Source organism: Onychomys torridus, chromosome 15 (genome assembly GCF_903995425.1).
Source record: "Onychomys torridus chromosome 15, mOncTor1.1, whole genome shotgun sequence".
Classification (NCBI taxonomy): Eukaryota; Metazoa; Chordata; class Mammalia; order Rodentia; family Cricetidae; genus Onychomys; species Onychomys torridus.
In genome coordinates, this window is record NC_050457.1 from 69,418,587 (window position 1) to 69,440,113 (window position 21,527).

Consider the following 21,527-nt stretch of genomic DNA (forward strand, 5'->3'; position numbering starts at 1 on the left):
ATTTCTAGATAATGGTTGAAATTAAGAAATCAAGCAGATAAGAGGGCTCCGGCCTCCCTGGAAAACCACAGCAGCCTCACTTTCCTGTTTTACCTTGAAATTCCCTCTACAGTTATCTTGTGGGGGTCCATGATGCTGCCACTGGAGTGGCTCCTGGGGTGGGGGTCCCCATGACGTCTGCTAGGAGAACCTCTGAGACCCAGGTCCTCAGAGTGGGTCCCCTGATCAGGACACTAGCATATGATACTTGGTGATAGGCCCAGACTGTTAAAACACAAACACAGGGGCTAGCAGTCAGTGTTTTAACCAGCTCTGTATTAAACTGTGAGTGGATTAACCAGCCCAAGTTCTGCAGAGGCAGGAGCCAGGCTGAGAACGCGCCATGGGGCTAAGGCAGCCTCTGGCATTTCCAAAACAAACTAGAAAGAAAATCTTCATCAAGCTGAGTTGTCTAAGGCAAAAAGGGGGGGGGGGGGGCGGGGGAGATCAGAGGTGGAAGGTTTGCCTAGTAAGCACATCAGAGGCCCTGGGGTCACCCCCAACAACAACAGGACAGGGATTGGGGAGCCGGCCAACCCAAGGAAAAGCATTTCAATTTACATTTTAACGGTTGTGTATGCCTCCTGGCCTCCTAGGCATGCAGAGCAAGAAGTCTGGGCGGGCAGCAGCATGGGGGGGCCTGGGGGTGGGGGAGGCAGGGGGGTGGGGGAGGCAGAGGGGGGGTGAGGCAGAGGGGGGTGGGTACAAACAATACAGCCACATACAGAGTAGAGATGCAAACTGCAGATCAGGGTGCAGTAACAGAAGCCAGGGAGGGGGGAGGATAAAGCATGGATTTTCTTTTTTAAACCAAGAAACCATTACTCAGCCATCAGGCCCTAACTGCAGTTGCCTCCACTGGGCTGTCGAACAGACCGCGGACCATCTGTGGTCAAGAACAGCTGTCAATGCAGCCAACACAAAACTGTAGACATCCTGAAAACGTTACAAGGGGTCTGTGGTTGTTTTGCGTGGTTTGCCTTGGGTTGGTGGGTTGCTGTTTGCTTGTTTTGGGGGTTTTTGTAACTAAATTGGTCAGGGTCAGGTCCCAATCCTCCAGGCTCAGCGGAGGCTGGACTCTGACCAGATAAACACTCGGCGTTCCTCAGAAACCTTGTAAAGAGGGTTTCTGTTCACCAGAAAAAGTCACGACTTTCTCATTCACTTCTATAGCGCCCCCAACCTCCAGAGAGGACATCTAGTTCTCTATTCACTCCAACAAGCCTCCAGTAGACCCGAGCCCCACACTGGTTCCCAAGCTGTTCCAGCTAACCTGCCCTCCTCCCCTTAGGACTGGCCTGCTATCCTCTCGGTTCCCGTAGCCCTGGCAACTGCCAGTCTTCTCTTCTCCCTGAAATGTAGCCATGGCAGCCTCTACCCCAGATGCTTGTATCATCTCTGTCCTCTACAAGAAAAAACCTTCCCGCTTAATCACGGAGTGTCCATTTCAGTGGTGTGTGTGTGTGTGTGTGTGTGTGTGTGTGTGTGTGTGTCCTTAACTGCTCCCCTTGCAGACATCCAGTCTCAAGTGTGAATGTGAACTTTGTAGACAATAGCTCAGGTTGCAATGTTAGAAGGTTGGACGCTCCTTCTGGAAACTGGGCAGCTGGGAGAGGAGTTCTCTTTGCTCCCACTCACCCCTTGACTGCTTACGTTTCTTTCTGAACAATGTGCACCACACTTACATGAACAGCACCCAAGATCATCCAGGGAGCCTCACACAGGTCCGTCACCCTCCACCTGCTCAACCCAGTCAGAGTCAGTGGATGTGACCATGCCTCCCACAACTCAGATCCTTTGGGACCTGGCAGCCACTCCAGCCCACCCACAAGTATTCCCAGGCTGTCTGAAGAGAGGCCCCTCCTAGGCCAGCAGGTACCAACCACCCCAGGCAGAGTGTGGGCTCTACCTACCTCAGCCCTCACAGACCCCACATCACAGAAAGGAAAGAGCTGAGGCAGTGGGGAGCAGAGCAGGAAAGAGAATGCCCAGGGCACTGAGCAAATCCCACCATATCCCCTGACCGTGGAGCACAGCCCCAGAACCTCTTCTCAGGACCCAGGTCATCTGGAAATTAAAGCAGCAGAGGACAAGCATGGTCCTATGGAGGAGACGAAGAATCCTCTGGTTGGCAGGAAGACAATGGGACTCAAAACAAAGCAGGCTATGCGGCAAACCTTAGTTAGCTGTGTCCCCAGGACCTGAGGGTGAGCAGCCCGGGAAGTTGGACATCCCAGTGGCTACACAACATAGTTGTCCTTCCTGACAACAAGCAGAAGGGATGTGACACCTAAATGCAATGTGTTGTCCTGATGCTGCCCTGATTTAAACATCACACACTAGTAAAAATATGGCCCTTGCCTATAAGGATGCATAGGAGGCAATGGGGACGCTGTATGTCAGTCTGGGGGTACATACTCCAACTGGGTCCATATTATGCTTCTTGGGTGCATACCCCTGTCTTAGGAGATGCTTGCTGAAGCATGGGTGACTTTCAGATGGGGTGAGAGCTAATCTCTGTTGTCAACTTGACTGCTTTTGGAATGACCTAGGATACACAGCCCCGGCTATGCTCTAAGGATGCTCCCAGAGAGTTTTAACTGGGGAGAAAAGATCCACTCTGAATGTGGGTAGCACCCCTCTATTACGTAGAGACCCTGACTGCATAAGAAGTGAGATAAGTGTCCGTTGTGCGCTTCCTGACTGTGGTGGCGATGTGACCAGTGACCCAAGTCCCCGCCACCACAGCCAAAGATGCTCTCAACCCTGTGCTCTACCCCCACCCCAGTGACACACTGCACCTTCCACTGCAGAGCTCAAATAAACCCCTCCTTCCAGAAGTTGCTTCTGTGGGGCAGTTTGTCACGGCCATGAGAAGAATTAGTAATGTGGGCAGTCAGAAAACACAAAAGGCAACCGGCAAGATCACCAGCTGCCGCCAGGTCTCTGGGTCTTTTCTTTGAACTGTTCTGGATTTCTCACAATAAAGCTTTGGGGAGAACTCCCTTGCCAGCTCAGGAGTGCTAATCGAAACTGTGGGAATCGGCATATATATATATATATATATATATATATATATATATATATATATATGTATGTATGTATGTATGTATGTATGTATGTATGTATGTATATAAAAACTGGAGCAATGCGGGTACCATGAAGCATTTCCCCGAGCAGAGAGAGGGCGGTGGACTGGAAACAATGGCTGCTCCACTCCACAGGTGAGAGTGAACGCCGGAGGGCTGAGAGCAAAACAAGCAGATGGAGACTCCAGAAGCAGCTGGAAACTGTCTCCTGAAGTAAACACACACCCAAGAGGAGTCCAAACAAGCACACAGAGGAGCTGAGAGGGTGATACTAAGTTTCTGTGGACTTTTTAAAGATTTATTTATCATTTTTTTATTTTATGTATGTAACTGTTTTATCTGTCTGCATGTATGTATGTGCACTGCATGCATGCCTGGTGCCCACTGAGGCCAGAAGAGGGTGCCAGATCTCCTAGAACTTTGGTGAAAGACAGTCGTGAGATGCCATGTGGGGGCTGGAAACTGTATCTTGATTTCCAGTGTGAAGCATGAAGGATGGATGACATTTCCAGGTATCAACAAACTAAATAAGCCGGTGGGACTATAACTACTCCTTCCAACACCTAGGAGGGAAGAAAGTGGAGAGGAGGGAGGGAGGGAGGGAGGGAGGGAGGGGAGGCAGGCAGGAGAGGGAAGCCAGGGGAGAAGAGCAGGAGGGAGAGGCAGCCAATATTATTACACCCAGTCAAGTTGTTGCTCATAGGTATACAGATCAGAAACATTTCAAATAGGCAAGAATTCGGAGAGAATCCCACAGGCATTAAACACTGACGTGCAAATCAATCAGAAAAGTGATCTCCTCTTCAGTCTCCCACTGCTGACGATCTCGCCCATGTCCATGCCCTCGCTATCCTTAACCTCCATCAACCCCACGCGTGTTTCTGGTGCTGGGACCTCCTTGTTGGTTGTCCCAGCATTCCAAACAGAACCAATGCTTCTCCAGCCCCCTGCTTCTTGCATTTGTCACACTTCACAGTCAGTACTGGCCCCTGACCAGACAGACACCTGAAAGCCCGGACTCTTACCTCATCCATCACCCACAGCACCGACAGCTCTGCTCCAGGCACCCAGATCTCCTTCCTCTGTGGACTCTCCCTGCATTATGTCACTTGGAATCACCCTGCTGGACACTGAGAGGCCCAGTCCCTACCTTCCTTGCAGGACTCTCCAAACCACACGACCTACACCATCCCTGGTCCCCTCATCCCTGAGACCCATTCCTGTACCTCCATCCTAGCCCCAGGCTTTGAGACACATTAGCTAAGGGTTAAGCTCACATGTTCTGAGCCCTGGCCCTGTGCCCAGGCCAGATGAAATGTTCCCATTCCATACACACACAGCACACCCTTCCCCAATGCCTGAGCAGACAGTGCTAAGCTCTGTGTCTATTTCTCTGTCTTGTGAGCTGGAGAATGAGTCAAGGCCCCCCACTTCTGAGCCCCTGAGCCCTGACACAATGCCTGGCCCACAGGTATCCTGTATGAGGGTTGTGATCACCAAAACCTACCACCGCTGTGACTGGCTAGTTTTAGTTGTTAACTTGACACAAGCTATAATCGCCTGGCAGGAAAGTCCCAATGAGGGACTGTCTAGGTCAGGCTAGCCTGTGGGCATGTCTGTGGGGGGTGGCAGTGATTAATTAATATAATTATGTTGATTGATATAGGAAGACCCAGTCTACTGTGAGTGGCACCACCCCCTGCATGTAGGTCTTGGATTGTATAAAAGTAGATAAACTGAACTGAAGAGCATGCATGCATCATTCTCTCTGCTCTTGCCTGTGGCTGTGATACAACTTGACTTTCTTGCTATGACAGACTGTAACCTGGAATTGTGAACTAAAACCAAGCCTCTCCCCTCTAAACTGTCTTTTGCTGGTACTCTATCACAGTAGCAGAAATTAAATGAGGACAGAGGTGCGCTCACACACCTGCTGCTGGGAGCTGAGACATGGCCTTCCAAAGCCTGGGACCCTAACAATAGAGATCAAGTTCCCACTCTAGAACTGGGAGAAGAAAAGGGGGTGTTCCAGCACAGTCCCTGGCCCTGGTGATCTCGGGAGGCTCTCCACCATGTGTATCTGGACTGGCCAATGTGGTGCACTCCCCCACTAAGAAAGACGGGGGAGCAAGTGCCAGTGTTTCTGAGCTCCCTTGTGTCACCTGATGAGATCCACCCAGAGTGGACTCGACAAGGAGCCTGGGAAGCAAGAAGGGGCAGCAGAGGTCTCTTCTCTTCAGGGCAGTAGCAGACACTTCTGCCATCACCACCACACTCTCTCCAGCTTCAGAGCCTTGAGTCCAGTTCCCACCCGCGCTGGACAATCTTTTATCAACTTAACACAAGCTAAAGTCGTCTGAGAGGAGGGAGCCTCAGTTGAGAAAATGCTTCACAGGATCAGGCTGTAGGCAAGCCTGTAGGACATTTTCTTAATTAGTGATTCATGTAGGAGAGCTCAGTCCATGGTGGGTAGTACCATCCCTGGGCTAGTGGTCCTGGGCTCTATAAGAAATCAGGCTGATCAAGCCAGGGGAAGCAAGCCAGTAAGTAGTGTTCCTCCATGGCCTCTGCATCAGCTCCTGCCTCCAGGATCCTGCCATGTTTGAGTTCCTGTCCTGACTTCCTTCAGTGATGTAGAGTGGTACAGAAGTTTAAGACAAGTCAACCCTTTCCTTCCCAAGTTGTTCTGGGCACGGTGTTTCATCATAGCAGTAGTAACCCTAAGACGCCACCCAAGCTGCCGCACACTCCTTCAGGACACACAGGCCTCCTCTTCCTGGCTTAGCCATAGGCAGCTCTGTTGCAACTAAGAATGTGACTGATGTCCTTCTTGGTGTCTTGGGGACAGGTTCCAGGACGCTTGTGGATGCAAAGCCCTCAGGTTCTCAAGTGCCTCATAGGAACGATGTAGTAGAGGCTGGAGACAAGGCTCAGAAAGTACTTACTGCTCTTCCAGAGGACAAAGGTTTGTTTCTCAGCACCCACATGGCAGTTCACAAGCAGTATTTCCAGCCCCAAGGGATCTACCGCCCTCTTCTGGCCTCTGTGGGCACAGCATGTGTGTGGCACACAGACATCCAAGCAGGCAAAATACCCATACAGATAAAGGAAAAATAATTTTTAATTTTTTTAAATAGTGTTGTATTGGGATATAACCTACACACATACTCTTGTGTGCTTAAAACATCTCCACATTACCTACAATAACTAATGCAGTATAAATATAACAAATATTTATTGCACTGTATTTTACGTAAATAATGACAAGGAAAAATGTCTATGTGTTTTAGTGCTGACATACTATTTTTATTAGAGTGGGTTTTGTTGCTGTTGTTTGGTTCACTCATGATCAAATCCAGGGCCTTATACGTGGTTAACTTTACCACGGAGTTATCTATAACCACTGTCCAGATCCACTTCAAACAATGTATTTTTTTTTAAACCAATGTTGAATCTGCAGATGGGAAATCTCAGGATACAAAAGGCTGACGGTGAGCTATAGAGGATATATATGTATATATGTGTGTGTGTGTGTGTGTGTGTGTGTGTGTGTGTGTGTGTGTGTGTGTATTTAATTTGTTTGTTTGCTTATTTAGTAAGCTAGCTATTTGGAGACAGGGTCTCACATACTCCAAGCTGGTCTCTAACTCCAGATACAGCCAAGGATCTTGTGATCTTAAGCTTCTGACTCCACTGCATCCACCTCCTAAGTGCTGACATCCCAGATGAGCACTGCCGAGACCTGGCTTGGCCAGTGCTGGGGATTGAACTCGGGCATTCAGCATGCTAGGCAAGCATTCTACCAACTGAGCTACACCCCAGCACTCTGAATGCAGTGCAAGCAAATCCATGAGAGCCACCGCGCATTTGTGGTGTGAGCATATTAACTTCCAGAGATGACCGTGACACGCACTTGGAACCACATGCACACGACTCTTACTAATTCCGTCTTACTCTGTTACATGAATTCTCTGAAGCTCAGAGAGCTGTCCCAGCGTTTCTTTATAGGTAAAGTGCAAGGTCACCTTCTCAATGTACCTAATTATATAACTGTCAGTAAAGCATGTGACTGTGACTCCTGCCCACCAGCACCGTGCCACCCAGTCTCAGAGGGTGTCTGCGCCCCAAGTGCAGGCAAGCCTGCCTTCCAGAGGTAGAGCTACGGTGGAGACACTGGCTGGTGACAGCCCCATTCTGAACCCTGCAGGAGTGGTTAAAACTGTTGTTCCAAGAGCACAGAGGATGTACGCTCCCACATTCCACTCAGCCCCCTCCTGGCACCTGCTAGTGGCAAATCCATTGCCGTGCTGATGGCATACACCAGGAGCCACAGGAGCCCGCACTGCCCGGCAGCACCACCCTGGAGGGAGCCAGCTCTTACCTGCCTGTGCAGCCGTGATGAGGGCTGTGTTCCCTTCGCTGTCCTGCCAGTTGACGTCAATGTGGGGACACTCTGCTAAGGCCACCACGGTATCCACAAAGCCATGGTAGCACGCCACAATAAGGCCAGTCTAGGAATGAAGAGGGGAAATGGGTCAGAGGCACAGAGCATCTTCAGTGAGCTCTGGGGACCCTGAGGGGAAGAGCTGTCCTCCAGGAAGCTGGAGGAGAGGCAGCAAGTGCCTCAAGTCCCCAGGTCTCCACATGTCAACCGCTTACTTATCCGCACATGAGCAGATTCCATCCCCATGAGGCACAATGTGTAGGGACATCAATGAACGACTGGACCTCTGCCCTCAGGAGTGTTTCCCTCTGATGGGAAAGAAAGCGCGTGCGCACACACACACACACACACACACACACACACACACGCGCGCGCACGCGCACGCACACGCACACGCACACTGCCAGCTTCATGTGCGTTAGACGGCAGTGTGTAGCAAGACAGGATGTGAATGTATGGCAGGATCCAGGGTCTGAGCAGACTCACATGGAGTGTTTGCACCCAGTTTTGAAGGACACAAGGGGACACAAGCCAGTAGAACAAGGACAGGAGACAACTTGTGCAGAAAAAATGACAGGCGCAAAGCCAGACCTAGGCATGTCCATCAGGGGATTCCCAGGTGGCCCAGAGGCTGGGGCAGAGTGAACTGAGAGGGTGGTACCCAAGCCCATGGGGCAGCCAAGAGCCCTAGAGCACTCTGGACAGTTGGTGGTCAATTCTCAGTATTAACTATGTATGCTGGGCAGAAATTGGCTCCAGGAGACCAGAGGAGCATGTGCTGTGGAGGCTGAGTAGGGGACAGTGGCCCAAGGTGGAGCCACGGGTAGGAGGCATGTATGGATTCTCTATCACGAAGATAGATTTGCTGTTAGGATGGACTCAGGGTGTGTGAGAGGAACACAAGAACCGAGATGACACCAAAGTCTCATCCTGAACAACAGAGTGGGCATGTCCACCATCAAACCAGGAGGAGGCTCTCGGGACAGGTATTTTAAAAGGCAGCCATGCAGACCACAGCACTCTGCATCGGGGGGGGGGGGGGGGGAACGACTGTGGGGTACCAGAGAGAGGCCTGTGCAGGGTGATTTTGGAGATTACTGATGAAATATTTGCCTAATTATCAAGAATATACAAGCTGGGCAGTGGTGGTACACACATCTTTAATCCCAGTACTTGGGAGGCAGAGGTAGGTGGATCTCTGTGAGTTCGAGGCCAGCCTGGGCTACAGAGCTAGTTCCAGGAAAGGCGCAAAGCTACACAGAGAAATCCTGTCTTGAAAAAAGAAGAAGGAGGAGGAGGAAGAGGAGGAGGAGGAGGAAGAGGAGGAGGAGGAGGAGGAGGAGGAAGAGGAGGAGGAGGAAGAGGAGAAGAAGAAGAAGAGGAAGAGGAAGAAGAAGAGGAGAAGGAGAAGAAACCTTCTCCACTGCCAGTGGAAATGTAAACTACTATAGCCACTATGGAAGTAGGTGCATAAGTTCCTCACAAATTTAAAAACAGAAAAACCATCTGATCCATCTATACCACTCCTGAGTATATGGCCAAAGGGCTCAGTGTCAGCACATGACAGAAATCTCTGCACATCCATGTTATGCAGCGCTACTTACAGTAACCAAGACAAGGACCTAGTCTACATACCCATCAACCCACAAATGGATGAGAAAACGTGGTACAGGGGCTAGAGAGATGGATGACCAGCCCCCCACACAGCCCTTCACACTACCTATAACTTCAGTTGTGGGGGCTTCCAAGCCTTCTTCTGGCCTCTGCAGGCTTCTATACATACATGGTTCCCATAAACTCAAACACATACATGCATGTGAAACAAATCTTTAAAAAAAAATAGAAAGAAAACATGGTACACATACACAATAGAATTTTATCCAGTCATAAAGAGGAACAAAAATACGTCATTTGAAAAAAAAAATGAATAGAACTCGAGGGCTGTGGTTTGAAAGGAAATGGCCCCCAAAGGGAGTGTGGCCTTATTAGACAAAGTGTGTCACTGTGGGGTAGGCTTTGAGGTCTCTTTTGCTCAAGGTTCCCTTACTGTAACAGTCAGTCAACTTCCTGTTGCCTCTGAGTCCAGATGTAGGACTCTCAGCTCCAGCACCACGTCTGCCTGCATGCTGCCATGCTCCCCACCATGATGATAATAATGGACTGAACCTCAGAAACTATAAGTGGGGCCCCCTCAATTAAATGTTTTCATTTATAAGAGTTGCAATGGTCACAGTGTCTCTTCACAGCAATTAAAACCTAAACTAAGACAAGAGCATCATGTTAAGTGAAATAAACTAGACTCAGAAAGACAAGTATGGTATGTGTTCTCTCATATGCAGGATCTGGGTTTCAAACACACACACACACACACACACACACACACACACACACACACACACACACACCATTAAGGCAGAAAGGACCCTAAAGGGATGGATGGGAGATGGGAAAGAAGAAAAGTAATAGGAAAGACAGATATTGCATTTTTCTCATATGCAGAACCTATCTATATAAAGATTACAATAGCATTAATTACATATATTATGTAATCTCAGACATAACCGCAGAAGGCAGACCATTTGTGGAGTCAGAAAGTGGGCAAGAGAAGGTAACAGGACTCAGCATAGAGCTGGTTCTCAATAAATATCAATTGAAAAAATTCTTCAAAGAGTATATGACATTAGTGTCATATAGCTACCAAGTTCACCACGCTGACATAGGTGAACTGTCCCTGGGTCCTCTGGTCCTAACAGGACAGCATTTGGAGTTACTCCCCAACCCCTCTGTTGAGTAAGTCAGTGGGTGGTGAGGTCCACCCCAGGAATCTGAGTTCCTAGGCCTCTGGCAAAATGAAGAGGGACACCTGGACCAGCTGGCGTTTCCATGACAGCAGGTGAGATGAGAAGGACAGAGTAGAGAGATCTGTCATTCTGCAGGGTGCTTCTAACAGCAATAGCAATTGCAGACACCCTGAAGCCAGGCACAGGCATCCTACATCTGCATGCTCTATCCCACCAGCCCTACGAGAACAGACCCATGGCCTACTTTCACAGGATGAACACTGATGCCTGCAGCTAAGACCTTCCTGGAGAGGGACACGGAGTGGTGGGATACAACGCTACATGCTGCTTTCAAGTCCCAGGGGTCCCAACCATCAGTCATGAGGGTAAGGGGCTGCTATGTGTTGTAAGTGGGAATTAACTCATCCCCTGCCTGGAGCAGGTCCCTCCTGAGCCCATGGACAATGATTCTAATTTTTCCCACTGGGCCCAAGGCCATAGCCCTCTCTACGCAGAGTCCATTGAAGTCTTTGGTGAGCCAAAGCAGTAACAACATGGAACCACCAGGCCACCAGCCTACAGATAATCCAGCCTGTGATCAAAATAAGTCAGAACCTCAGGAGGCCCCAGGAAGGCTGCTCTTACAATAAGGAGGGGGAACAGGAGTAAGAAGAGCAGAAAGAGCAGGCAGAGGAAGGGGAGGAGGAGAGGGAGAAGGGAGAGGAGCAAAGGGGAGGAGGAGGAGGGGGAGGAGGAGGAAATGTCAAAATCCTAACCATGAGTTCCCCAGAATGTGGCCACAGAGCCGACAAGGTCCTTGTAGATGTGACTGGTAGGATGAAGTCAAATCACTGTGGTGGACGCCCTTATAAACAGAAGAACAGCCTGGGGAGGGTCACGTGAAAACCCAGGCAGAGACCAGAGTGATGAGCTTTCCAGCCAAGAACACCATGAATCCCTGGAAGCCACCAGGGCTGGAAGAGGCAGGAAGGACTCGGAGAGGACGGCCTCTATCAACACCACGGTACCAGAGTGCTGGGCCCCCAAACTGCAGGACAATAACTCTCTGCTGCCCGAAGCTAATATAAGGCCAAACTTAACCTGGGAGAGATGAGGTGTACATCTGTGTCACCTCTCTTCTAGGGCTGTGGCAGTGACGGCCATGGTGCAGGAGAAATGTCCACCTCTGAGTGGCTATTATCACTTCACTGTAGGAGAAGTTTGGGTAAGAGTTTTCAGTGGGGTTGTTTGCAGTCTCCCAAATTTGTCCTTTCAAGTCCACTTAGTGTAATTATTCTCCAGGGAATGCATATACCTGGCCATCCCTGTGCATTTCCATAGAAGTAAGCTTGTCCCCAGTCCCTGCGGTCTAGGCCAACCACCTCCTCACCCAGGAGAGGCATGTGACCTAACAGGCCCAATGAGAGACAAGAGAGGTTGAACGGATGCTGCATGAAGATGACACTTGGTTATGGCGGGGGGGGGGGGGGGGGGGGGGTGGGGAGGGCAGGAATTAGGAGGCACGGGGTCTAACAGCCATTGTGACCCTCAGAGGGGAAAGGCTGCTGCCAAAGGCGGCTTCCGCCAAGGCAAAGACACAGAGGCCAAGCTGTCAGGGACAGTGTGAGCAGGTGCATCCAGCCTCCCTGCCTGGATGGTTCTGGACTTTCCACTCAGGCAAAGTCCACTTTTGTTGTTCTTAGGATTTGTTGTTGCTGCTGCTTCAGGAGGTAAAAGCTAACATCAATTCAAAATGGGTGTTTGGCAGTTCCAAGGGAAATGTTCTTAACTCGTTCGCAGACATGCTGCATCCACTGGACCACCATGACATCAGAGTCACCATCAGATCTATGCTCGACCCTCCCAGGTCTGTGACTCACAAGGAAAGAACTCCAGTTTTGGAACTCAGTGATATTCTCTCATGTGTCTGAAGAATTACAAAAGCATGGACTTAATTTCATCAGTAGACCAAGTGAGAGGTAGACTAAGGAGCAGGGATTCCATGCTGCCCTTTGAAAATGTATAAGCAAGACATCCAGGTATCACACACACACACACACACACACACACACACACACACACACACACACTTTGGAGAAATGTATTGGGTAGGCAATTCAAGAAAGCACAAATGTGAGATCCAGTTCAAGGAGACACCTCTTTGTCTCCAAAGGCTTTACCTGGAGGGACTGGTGCTACAGACAGACAGACTGCCTGTCTGCTGCTCCTCTGACATGGCCACCGGCAGTCTGCCTTCAAGTCACCTGTGGACTCCTAACCCACAGTGTGATGACCTCAGAAGGTGAGAACTTTGGGAGGTGACATATGAGGACGGCACTATCATGAATGGGATTAGTGCCCACAGAACAGGGACCCCAGACAACTCTCCAGATCCTTTTCCAGCAGTCAAGACACAGAGAGAAGGTGGCCATCTGATACCTGAAGAGGCCCTCATCAGAACCAAGCCCCCCTAAAATCCTGACCTCTGGCTTCCACAGACTACAAAACTGCACAGAATAAAATTTCCACTGTTTGTAAGTCACACGGTCCACAGTGTTTTGTTACAGCAACCTCAGCTGACCAAAACACTTCTAATGGCAAAGACTCGGGGTTACCTTCCCTGACACACAGATTAATAGTCACCTAATGCAGGCTCTCGGGAGCCAGATTTGATGATTAAGCCTCTCTTGGCACAGCTAAGGCATGCTCTGCTGTATGAGAGTGCCAAGTTTAAGTTCAGAGCAATCCCACAGTGGCCCAGCGCTGTTACAACCAGATTTTCAATAAAAATGTTATTTATGAGTTGCCCATGGTGGCATGTTGCTGTATCTCAGCATTTGGAGCAGGGGGCAGAGGCAGCAAGATCTCAAACCCAAAGCCAACTTGAGCTCCAGGGCCAAACCAATTCAAAACTACAGAAAAAGAATGAATTTTCATAAGGTACCTTTCCTGTTCTCATAATAAATTGCCCTGCCAAAAGAATATTAGATCATGTGCCCCCATGTTTCAAGCCCTAAGAAATAATATTGGTGTTTTAAACTGACATCCATACGACAGCATAATCAGCTCCATAAAGGCTGCCTGATACTCTCTGGCTGATACAGTTTTTGAAATAGGTCATCCATACTTTAAAATGTAAAATTTTTTCAGCTCTTTAATTTTAAAGAGAAAGAGCACAGAGCGCTGGGGAAGGGCTGGAAGAGCAAGGTGCTGGAATTGGCAGTTTTCCTGCCGACCTGGTCACTGCACCGACTTCTCCATGCTCCTCACTCAACCGTCAGCTCACCATTGCACAAATGAGCTGCAATGTTCTGGGCACCACCTAGGAGCCCCCGGAACTCATCCTGAACATCTCTGGGTGGGAGCATCGCTCTAGCATTTGATAATTTCCTGACTTAGAAATCAGATGTACTCCATATGCTGTAACTTCCTCTTACAGGCACACGTGCACGTACACACACGTACACACACGTACGTACACACACACACACACACACACACACACACACACACATGAGGTTTTCATCAAAGTAAAAGAAGATTCTTCGCCATATCTTCTGGCTTTTTTCCATCACCAAAAGCACCCCTGAAAACAACTCATGAATCTACAGGATTACACTCACAGTTACTGAACAAAGCCCTTCTGTTTGGTGGTTATATGACTCTTGGGGTCACGGGGTCTTGACCAGCCCTTCTCTCCTGGGACCATGGTCACCGCAATGCTAACACTGAGGGGTCTGTCCCACCCACCACCTAAAGACGAGGTCTTAGAACAGGAAACAGGCTTGGGTGACAGCAGCCTGATGTTTGGTCACAAATGAAGACTGCCAGAGAGAAGGGGTGACTAAACACAGGGGTTTCATGGGCTGCCTGTGCCCTGCAGATGGCCCTAGGTCCATGCACATGAGGCAGCAGCTCAGTGTGTTACAGGAAAGAAGAGGACACGAAGTTGGTGGAGGGTGGGGGGGTGTAGAGTAGGAAAGGTGGGAAGAGTTAGAGGGTGGACATGCTAATTACATACATTGTAAACATGTCGGAAGTTCTCAAAGAATAAAATGCAATTTTTTTTTTAAAGTCGTGTTTAACTAGTTTAGATCCTGCCTTGGCTGAGGAGTGTCAGTGCCCCCATGTTATTGTGATTTTAGTTTGCTGTGGATATCCCTCTGAATGCTGTGAATATGTTGCTCTGATTGGTTAATAAATAAAACACTAATTGGCCAGTAGCCAGGCAGGACGTGCAGGCTGGACAAGCAGAGAAGAGAATTCTGGGAAGAGTCAGGAGTCTCCAGCCAGACACAGAAACAGCAAGATGTAAAGATACCAGTAAGCCACGAGGCAAGGTATAGATTTATAGAAATGGGTTAATTTAAGATGTAAGGACTAGCTAGCAAGAAGCCTAAGCCATTAGGCCATACAGTTTTAATTAATGTAAGCCTTTGTTTATTTGGGTCTGAGTGGTTGTGGGCCTGGGTGGGACTGGAGAAAACTCCAGCTACATTAGTTTGCCTGTCCCAATTTAGAGTAAGATTGAAATCTTCGATGTCTGTCGGCCATCTGCATTTCCATCTAATAAACAGTTTATTTATATCCTGTATCCATTTCCTGCTGGCTGGCTTCTTCACCTTTTCCTCATTGATCAGACTAAGTTCTTTTTGACAGGGTTTCTCTGTGTAACAGCCCTGACTGTCCTGGAACTCACTTTGTAGACCAGGCTGGCCTCAAACTTACAGAGATCCACCTACTTTTGCCTCCCAAGTGCTGGGATTAAAGGCGTGCGCCACCAGGCCCTGGTCAGGCTAAGTTCTTCATGTATTCAAAATCAGCACTGTCCATGAGAAACAGAATGGGCATCACCAGTGAACGTCATATAAAATGTTCTAATGGCCCTATTGATAAAAGCAATTATCATGACAGTGCACTTCATTTAAACCAACATGTCCAGAATATTTCCATTTGAACAGCAGTCAATATGGGGGGAGGGAGGGACCTATCTTCCTTCCTTCCTATTTACCTTATATTTTGCCATAAAAATTTTCATTTTGATGTAATAAAATTATTAGTGTTTTACATTATGGTAATGCTTTTTGTAATTTAAGAAATTTTGCCTGGGCTGGAGAAATGAGTCAGTGGGTAAAGGTACTTGCCACGGAAGCCTAACACCCTGATAAGCCGGATTCCCAGAACCCACATAAAGGTGGGAGCAGAGAACTAACTCTACAAAGTTGTCCCCTAACCTCCACATGCGTGCTATGTCACTTACACACACACACACACACACACACACACACACACACACACACACAATAACTTTTTAAAGACAGAATTCCCTTCTGGTTGGGCATGGTATATACTCTTGTAATCCCAGCACTCAGAAGGTAGAAGCAGGAGGATTGGGGGTTCAAGGCCAGCTGCAGTCACATGAAAACCTAATAAAAACAAAAATAAAATACCTCCTTTGTCTTAAAGCACCACCAAGATACTCATACTTCATCTGGAAAGTTTCAGAGTTAACTATTAAATGTTTAGGTTTCATCCACCGTTGCCTCACTTCCCATACGTGACCTTTGTACAGATCTGGTTTTCCTCTGTCCACATGGTAGGCCAACTCTGTCATCACAGTTGGTGAACAAATTCATCTCCTGGTCAATAACATCACACTCAGGCATGTCCCAGCGTCACACAAACACCAGAGTGCTCCCCCACACACCCCACACCCCGACAATCCTGACTTCACACCGGAGTCTTGCTTCCTCCTCGCTCTCACACTACTTTAAAATTGCCCTTCCACTCATGCTAAGATTTGACCGTGTTAGAAACTTGATGTGCAAAGTGATGGTGTGAAGTGGGACACTTTCAAGTGTGGCCTGGTGCTGGTTATATGAAGGCAGCAGGTTGAATTCTTGCTTGCTCAAGCATGCAGGCTGTTTAGCACATCTCTATTCGGCCACAGAATGACACAGCAGAAAAACCTCATCTAGACTCGCTGGCTTCCCAACGCCAGTCACGCTTCTGTTGTTTATATGTTACTCAATGTACACTAATTTGTTACAGCAGAAGGAGATGTACCAACACAAGGACCAAGGTTTGGGTTTTGTTTTTTTTTAATAAATCATATTAAGAGTGGAAAAAGTAAACCATGCAAAGGGCCAGGCCACAGGCCATGAGAGGACAGCCCAGGAGGATGCTCAGGTGGCCAGGAATAGGCATTTTCTACAGCTCCTAGGAAGGGACAAAGGACACAGCTCTTCAGAGTCACTGACTTAATACTGTCGCACTATAAACAAGAGAATTCACAGAACCTAGTAGCAAAGCAAGTAGTGGGAAGTAAAACGCTGCCCAGTGTTTCTCTCTGACCCACATAACAGTTAATACAGTATTCTCAGGAATGTCACCAAGTTCCAACGGCGACCCCAGGATATCGAAGATGCCAGAAACATGGGACATTCATGAGGCAAGCTGCAGACAGAGTAGAGTGCCTCATGAGAGATGCCACAGGTGCCACAGGCAACACTGTCAGAGAGATGGAGCTACCCAAGCCCCTGGAATCCAGATGATGACAGGTGAGCCCCGATGGACAGACATGGAGCTACCCAAGCCCCTGGAATCCAGATGATGACAGGTGAGCCCTGATGGACAGACATGGACCTACCCAAGCCCACTGGAATCCAGATGATGACAGGTGAGCCCTGACATACAGACATGGACCTACCCAAGCCCCTGAAATCCAGATGATGACAGGTGAGCCCTGATGGACAGACATGGAGCTGCACATCGGTGGTCTTGCTTCAATCAATTCCGTCCTTGTAACCCTTCTGCCCACCCCCTTCTGGAACAGGAATGCTTACGCTGCACCTTTGTATACTGAAAGTACATGTATTAGCTCCTTCTCTTTTCACTGTAACTAACCACCTGACAATAATCAACTTCAGAGGAGAGGATTATTTTCACTTCTAGTCGAATGAGGAATACAATCAGCTGTGGTGGAGAAGCCATGATGGCGGCAAGACACAGCTGGCCACACTGACCTGCAGTCAGGAAGCAGAGACAAGCTCTAAAACCTCAAAGCCTGCCCCCAACAACCCTCTTCTTCCAGCTAGGCTACACCTCAAGGGTTCCATAGCCAGGGACCATCAGCTAAAACAACCTACAAACCAGGCGTGATAGCACCTGCCTTTAATCCCAGCACTCAGGAGACAGAGGCATGTAGATTCTGTGAGTTCCAGGTCAGCCAGAGCTACATAGTGATACCACTTCTCAAAAATAAACAACATCAAATAAAGAGCCTATGGCAATGGTTCCAACCTATGGGTCTCAACCCCTTTGGGTGGGAGGGGTCAAATGACCCTTTCACAGGGGTCATCTAAGACCACCAGGAATTATCAAATATTCACATTACAATTCATAACAGTAGCAAAATTACAGTTATGAAGTAGCAACGAAAGCAATGTTGTGGCTGGGGGGGGGGGGTCACCACAACATGAGGAACTATATTAAAGGGTCTCAGCAATAGGAAGGCTGAGGACCACTGGCCTACGGGGACAATTCACACTAAAACCACAATAGTATCTAACTTGGTTTTGATTTTCACAAGAGCTGACAGCTAAGAGACTGCTGTGAGTCTCAGAGGTGACTTTGAACTTGGAGTTTTGAACATGGTAGGATTCTAAAGATGGACTAAATGCATTGAGATCAACACGAGACGTTAGAGCCCTGAGGAGGAATGTTATGGTTTCAAGTGATGCATTTGGGTGTCAAGTTGACGAAAAGTAGACTTGTGATGATTAATTTGATTGTCAACTTGACTGGATTAAGAAACACCTAAGGAGGGCTGGAGAGATGGCTCAAAAGTTAAGAGCACTGGATATTCTTCCAGAGGTCCTGACAGTTCAATTCCCAGCACCCACATGGTGGCTCACAACCATCTGTAATGAGATCTGGTGCCCTCTTCTGGCCTGCAGGCACACATGCAGACAGAACACTGTATATATAATAAGTAAAAAACACCTAAAGAAGTGGGTGTCTCAATCTTCCTAATGCTGGGACCCTTTAATACAGTTCCTCATTTTGTGGTACCCCAACTATACAATTATTTCGTTGCTACTTAATATCTGTAATTTTCCTACTATTATGACTTATAAATCTGTTTTCTGATAGCCTTAGGTGACCCTGTGAAAGGGTCATTCAATCCCCCAAAGGGGTCACAGCCCACAGGTTGAGAACGCTAGCCTACAGCATTAACAACATATACTTTGGGTCTTGTATGTGAGGATGTTTCCAGGGAAGTTTAACTGAGAGGTGAAGGTCTGTCCTAAATGTAAGCGGCACCATCCCATGAACTGGGGTTCTAGGCTGAATAAAAAAGGAACAACCCAGCTGAACACCGGCAATCCCTTTCCCCTGATTCCTAATCTGCTCAGATGTGACCAAGCAGCGCCCATCAGTAGGCATGACCTGGCCTCTCTGTCAGTCCTAGATGGATGGCCTTCCCACACCATGAGCCAAAATTCCTTCTTCCTTTACCTGCTTGAGGGATATTTGGTGCAATGGTAAGAAGAAATAACATACTGAAATACATAGTGATTGCTGTCTTGTCCATAGTCATAAAAATTACTAGATGTTATACGTTAATTGTGGTTAGAGACACATAACTAATGCTACTTATCAGTTGGAAAATTTCCCTCTAGGCATCAATCAGGATTTTCCATATGTTTAGAAGACATGAGAGCAATACTGTTTCTTCCCCCAGAAAAGTGTTCTTTCTTTTGAAATTGGGACAAAGAGTTAAAGAACAATTTTTCTATTGCATAATCTCATTAAACATTTAAAATGAGGTATATGAAGCACTTTAATCAAAAGGAAAGTACTAAATAATAAAAGTAAAAATAAATAATTTTTATTAAAAAAAACTCTGAAAAATTAACTATTAACAATGTACGAGGGGAAATAATGGGAAGAAAATCACCAGGATTTCAGCATAACTGGTCTGAATGATGAGGCCACTTACTAGTTGTGGTGTGTTAAATGAGACTGTCCCCCCCAGTCTCAGATATTTGAAACTAACTTCTCTGTTGGTGGCACAGTTTAGGGGGGTCATGGAACCTTCAGGAAGTGCAGCCTCACTGGAGGGAGCATCTCTGGGACCAGCTCTCAGTTTCTCACTTCATTCTACTTCAGTTCACTCTGTTTTCTTTGTATGGTGGAGGATGTCCTCTCTGATTCTTGACTCGGCCACCTGCTGCCACGTCTGCTGCTTGCAGCTGAGGCTCATGACTCTTACCCTTCCGGGGACCACAATCCAAACAAACTATTCTATAGGTTGCTCCACAGGACACGATGTTTTATCACACAGAAAGGCAGCCAATCCACACATGACATTTTTCTTCTAAGTCACATTCTTATGTAACAAATGGTTGGAACTATTTGATAATTAAAACTTAATTTTTTTTAAATAAAAAAAATTCAGCAAAGCTTTCCATCTTGTGCCTTTGGCCATACAGGCAAGTTCACAGGTTGTAGTTACAGGGTTTGCAGGGGTGGGAGGGGTGGGGGGGGGGGGGGGGTGAAGATGGCTACTTTTTGTCCCACAGGAAGCACAGGGAGGGTATGGAGAAGCTCACCACCCCAGCCATCAATCTGTAAGTGAAGAACAAACTGAACCTCCCAAGGGCCACAGCTTATGATCAGCTTCCTGGATCTCCTGGTGGGGAAAGTCCATACAATTCAAGATGGGGATGTAAATTGCTCACTACCGTCAGACTCCAAGAATTAAAGCCCTTTGAACATTTCCAGGTTATCTGCAAGCATTTTCCCTTCTGTAGCTTCTCCTGGCTGGTCGACTGCAGGCCTCAGACATCAACATTTTCTACTTAGTTTTAAATAAAAACCTACTGCGTGTGTGTCTGTCTGTGTGTATATATATGTGTGTTTTGTGTATCTTATGTGTCTGTGTATAATTGTCTATGTGTGTCAGTTATGTCTCTGTGTGCGTCAGTCTGTCTGTGTGTGTGTGTGTGTTTTGTGTGGGTATCTGTATGTGTCTGTGTTATGATTGTCTATGTGTGTGTGTCAGTTATGTCTGTGTATGTGTGCATTCTTATACACCAACACCCATGTGTGCACGTGTGGAGTTTAGAGATTGATGTCACATGTCTAAATCTGCCCCTTTCCAACTTACTTTTGGCATGGAGTCTTTTCACTACACGTGGAGATCACTGGTTAGCTAAATTGTCTGGTCAGTAAATCCCTGGAACCCATTTGTTACCTGCTCCACACTCAGAACTTCCGGAGCAACCACTGTCAAGAGGGGAGAATGAACAAGCTGGCTGATGATTCCCTCAAACAACTAACCCAGCTGCGTTCAGCCTCTGCCCCAGCCACTCAAGGGAGGTCTCTGGACCAGCAACATCAGTGTTGCCAGGAGCTGGAGAGAAATGTGAACCTCAGGCCCCAGCGCTGGTCTCCTGAGTTGGAGCTGATACTTTTTAATAAGCTCCCAAGTGGCCTGTGGGACATGAGGCAGGAAGACGTGGGGCAAGGCTGCTAGGTGAGCGAGGCTCTTCTCAGGGCAGTGAAGATGCTCACACTGCCCCAGAACCCAGGTCCACATAGCTTTCCCTTCCTCACCAGTGGCAGGCGTAGAGCTCACCTCACTTTTCTGTTCTCCTTTGATGGTGAGTTTGTTTGTTTGTTTCTTTGAATAAAAAGTCACACCCACTCTCTTGCCTTATCCAGTCTTTCTCGTGGTGTAGCCTAATAAATTCTTACCCGTTTCCAGCCCAGGTACCCACAGTCACCCTCAAATGTCTCCCACATGATATTGCCAGCAGCCTGCCTCCTTGAGAACACATGATAGCCCCTTGTGGCAGGCTGGGCTGCAGTGGCCATGAAGAAAGGCAGGAAATGGTGGCTGGCATTTTGCCTTCTAGATTTAAGCATATATAGGCAGAGTTATATTGCTAAGAATGGGTAACTAATCAAATATGCACAGATAGAGGCCCCAGGGAGGAGAGTCACACTGCCTCTTTGAACCATCTCCATCCACCACCAACAAGCAGGCACCAGCAGCCAGCTAGGACCTGGCAGGGAGTGGAAACAGGAAAAGGAGCCAAGACACAGATGCACCTTCCTCTGGGGAAACTGGTCTAGGGAGGGAGCCCAGGAAGCAAACAGTGCAAT

General features: G+C 48.0%; 1 protein-coding gene across 2 annotated transcripts in view; it reads right to left on the bottom strand.

Annotated features, from left to right (window-relative positions):
* The window catches only part of Ankrd33b (ankyrin repeat domain 33B), a 78,674-nt gene that overhangs the window by 24,243 nt on the left and 32,904 nt on the right, over window positions 1-21,527 (bottom strand). The window contains exon 2 of one of the 2 annotated variants that reach the window (XM_036207392.1): window positions 7,510-7,639. The exons of the other annotated variant lie outside the window; for it this stretch is intronic. Within the exon in view, the coding sequence (XP_036063285.1) occupies window positions 7,510-7,639 (130 nt within the window). The remainder of the gene's footprint in view (window positions 1-7,509; window positions 7,640-21,527) is intronic. 2 annotated transcript variants of the gene reach the window in all.